Source organism: Bison bison, unplaced genomic scaffold (assembly GCF_000754665.1).
Source record: "Bison bison bison isolate TAMUID 2011002044 unplaced genomic scaffold, Bison_UMD1.0 scf7180017864122, whole genome shotgun sequence".
NCBI lineage: Eukaryota > Metazoa > Chordata > Mammalia > Artiodactyla > Bovidae > Bison > Bison bison.
This window is the reverse complement of record NW_011494694.1, coordinates 491374-495017: the sequence shown is the minus strand read 5'-3', so window position 1 is coordinate 495017 and position 3644 is coordinate 491374. Positions and strand designations below refer to the sequence as shown.

Here is a 3644-nt window from a genome sequence, read left to right as displayed (position 1 = left end):
GCCCCTCGGGGTCCCTCTCCCGGTCACCCTCTCTCAGCAGGACCCCAACCGCAGGTCCTGCCCCCTCCTAGCAGAGCCTGGGCTGACTGCTGCATCCACTGGCAGCCCAGCCTTTCTGCTCCTCACCCCTCGGGGACCCAGGGTCCCTCATGCCCTGAAATGACCCCGTGTCCAAGCCCAGGCCGCTGCTCTCCAGCCCTGACGTCCCCCTGCGCCCCGCCTCACCGCTGCGCTAGCCCCTCTTTCCAGCACAAATGGCAGGGCGCCTCGCTTCGACAGACAGCAGAGGCTCCCCTTCTCTCCGGCCACCTAGCAACACCCCCTCATGACTCAAGCCTTCCTTGCTCGTCCTCTGGGCAGTCACGCACGACAGGGCATCAAACCAGGGCGTCTGCACTTCAGGAGCCCTGTCCCCGGCCTGCGGGGCCTCCCCTGCGCATAGCTGTCCACAGCACCCTGCCCTCCCACTGCTGACCACTCCGCCCCACTGCCACTTCAGCCTCCAGTTCCGCCAGGCGCCTCTGCTGGCGCCAGGGCTTCCTCCCTGGGCTTCCTCCATCTCCCGCAGGGAAAGGACGCCCCCTACCACCAGGCTCCCCTGGGACCCTCACCTCTTCCGGTTCCCACCACCACAGAGGACAAAGGTCAACCTAGACACGAGGGCTTCATATGCCACACCCTCTGACCTCCCAGGGACCTGACCAAGTCGGATTTCTCCCCAAGGTTGACAGAGAACCCTGTTGCCTCGGAGACACCGCCCCCACCCCCCACACCACCGACTGTTAAGGACTGAACATGCTTAAGCCTCTTCCATCTTAAACACACAGAAAGCATGACTTCACCCTCCAGCCTCCGCTCCTTCATTCACTGATTCACTCAACAAAGTTAACACTTAACACAGGCCCTCTTGTGGGCTCCTGGGGGCCTGTGTTAAGTGCCAGGCGAGGGGTCTGGCTCTTGGTTAAAAGGAGGTGAGAAGGTGCAGGCCTGGTGTACAGCCCCTGCCCGCGGTCAGGGATGGGTGGCTGGCCTGTCCTTCCATCCCCCACACTCCCAGCCCCGAGGCCCTCAGGAGAGCCAGGCAGCAGGGGAGGGACCCTGCGGACTCACCCCTCAGTCCCTGCCCTTCTCCCCTGACCTGGGAGGCCATAAAACTGGCTGACCCGGGCCTCCACTGCCCCACCAGATCCTTGATCAACACCCACCGCTGGGGGAAGACGGAGCCCAATGCAGCTGGCGTGTCCTCCGGCTTTAGCCAGAGGCCAAAGTGACTGATGGCTGCGTGAGCCCCTTCAGTTTTGGCTCTCACATGAACTTATCTGGTCTCTGTCCCGCCCTTGCCCTCTCCAGGTTCCCCGCTTCTTCCCTGGCCGCCCCCCCTCTCCTGAGCTCCTCACACTAGAAAGGCCCAGAGGTCAAACCGAGCCTTATCTCTTGTCTGCTTACCCACAGTCCCTTGGTTATCGCGAGTAGTTCCTCCAGCATCTCACACCCAGCAGCCTTCCTGCCTCTTCACTCAGCAGCTGGCATCTCAGACTCAACACCCAGACTGTCCCCACTCCCCACCCTACCACCTGCGCCTTCCAGCTAAGGGAGACTCCCTCTCTCTAGCTGCTCAGGTCAAAACCAGAGGAGCCCTTGGCTCCTTGAGCACTCACGCATCCAACCCATCAACCACTAATACCACCAGCTCTACACCCAAGCCATTTACAGAGCCTGGCCACTCTCACTTTAAACCACCGTCACCCCCATCTCCCTGATCCAGCCAGTGGGCTCTCCCCAGGACCACTCCCCGAGTCCTCTGCCCCTCCAGTGTGTTCTCCACGGGCCTGCCAGCGGGATCCTTTAAAATCCAAGTCAGTCACATCCCCGCTCTGCCCACGGGTCCTCAGCACTCTGTGAGTAAAAGCTGAAACCCTCACTGGGTCCTGCAAGACCCCACGTAATCCGGAGCCCCACTGCGCTCTCCCTGCGCTCCAGACACTCCGGTTTCTTTACTGGCCTTCAACAGACTGAGTGCTGTTCTCAGGATCTACATTTGCGTGACTTGCCCAGGTAGCCCCAGGACTCTCTGGAGGGACGCTGTAATGGCACCCTGGCAGACAGGCCCTCGATGACCGTCCAACACAATCAGGCAATCCCAACCTCCTCAACCTGCTTTACCTTCTTCCATGGCGCTTACCACTGACTGACATATTTTTATATTTACTTGTTTAGTAACTGCTTTCCCCAATTAAAACATAAATTCCATGTGGGGGAAGCCGAACCAAACACATGTAGGTACCAAAATATTTGTTGAACGAATAAATGACCACCTCCTCTGAATTCACAGCACATGTCCCTTCCAGTCACTCCCAGCTTCCATCAGTGACTTCTCTACGCAATCTTTCTCCCCTCTAGAGAGTGAGCTCAAGAGAAGAGGCACCTTACCCTCCTGTCCCTAAGGTTCAGAGCAGCACAACAGGACTTTCTCAGCGGCATGTCCCAAGCCTGCAGTGTCCTATGCGACAGCGGCTAACTTCCATACTTAGCCAGCACCTGAAACGTGGCTGGTGTGGCTGCAAGGAATTTTAAATTTTATTTAATTCTAATTAATTTAAATTGAAATAGCCACATGTCGTTAGGCCTGCCGCTTGTATAGCACAGATTTAGAGCCAAAAGGGAAGCAGAGGATAGTGGTTCAATAAATGAGCTGGGTGAGCCATTGCTGCCTAATGGACGTTTCTCATATTACTATTACTGGTTCTTATGTTAAGGTTATGATTTGCCAAACTGGTTAGAGTTCACTTGGAGCAGATGCTTTGGTTTTAGTCTCTGAACCCTCACAGAGTAGTCCAGAATCCTGTTCACTAGAGGTGCCGAACAATTATGACCACAAGGAAAGAAGTTAAGACAGGAGAGGGGACAAATAAAAGGTCTTTCTGTAATATGTATCCTTTTAAATGTTCCACTTCGGTGACAGGCAAGCATGAATTTGTCTGCAGGCAAATAACACAGATACTTACACAGCAGTTCCTGCTGCACTATTTTTAACCCTCTAAATAGAGGAAGTAACCCTGATCAAGTCTCGTGGGTAAACCACAGAGACAAGGGTTTTTTTGTTTCTTGTTAAATCTCTTAATAGAGCTCAACAGACAGCTTTTGATTCCGTATTATTTCACTTCTCAGTGATCCGGGTTTGTTTTCTTTTTCTCCCTCCAGTCTCCCTCCTTCCACAAGACAAGACACACTCACAACACCTCCCTTAACTCCAGGGGCTAACAGAGGCGGCGGAGCTTCACGGTTCCCGCTCTGCAGCACGGGCACCCGCACGCCTACCGCGCCGCCAGCCTGGGTTCAGAGTCCACAGCGGGCGCGGAGCACCGGGCGAGGCTGGGGGGCGGCGGCGCGGGGCCGGGCGGGCTCTCTGGGGGAGGCAGACGGGCAGCGAAGCGGGTTCTTGAGGGTCTCAAGGCCACACGGGGTGCGGGGGGAGAGGCGCCTCAACGCGAGCACCCGCAGACGCCACACAGACTCCACGCACACCCAGAAGGCTCCCCAGACCCCTCCCGGGAGCGCCGGACCCTGCCCGCGACCCAGCTCCGCGCGCCCGCCCAGCACGGGCCGCCCCCGGGCCGGCTCGCTACCTGCGCGGTCAGGCCCTG

The 3644-nt window shown here is 57.4% G+C and overlaps 1 protein-coding gene across 1 annotated transcript in view; it reads right to left on the bottom strand.

Moving 5' to 3' along the window:
- SFT2D1 (SFT2 domain containing 1) overlaps positions 1-3644 on the bottom strand; it is a 41403-nt gene that overhangs the window by 9688 nt on the left and 28071 nt on the right. The window contains exon 3 of the mRNA XM_010839591.1: positions 3627-3641. Coding sequence (XP_010837893.1) covers positions 3627-3641 — 15 coding nt within the window. The remainder of the gene's footprint in view (positions 1-3626; positions 3642-3644) is intronic.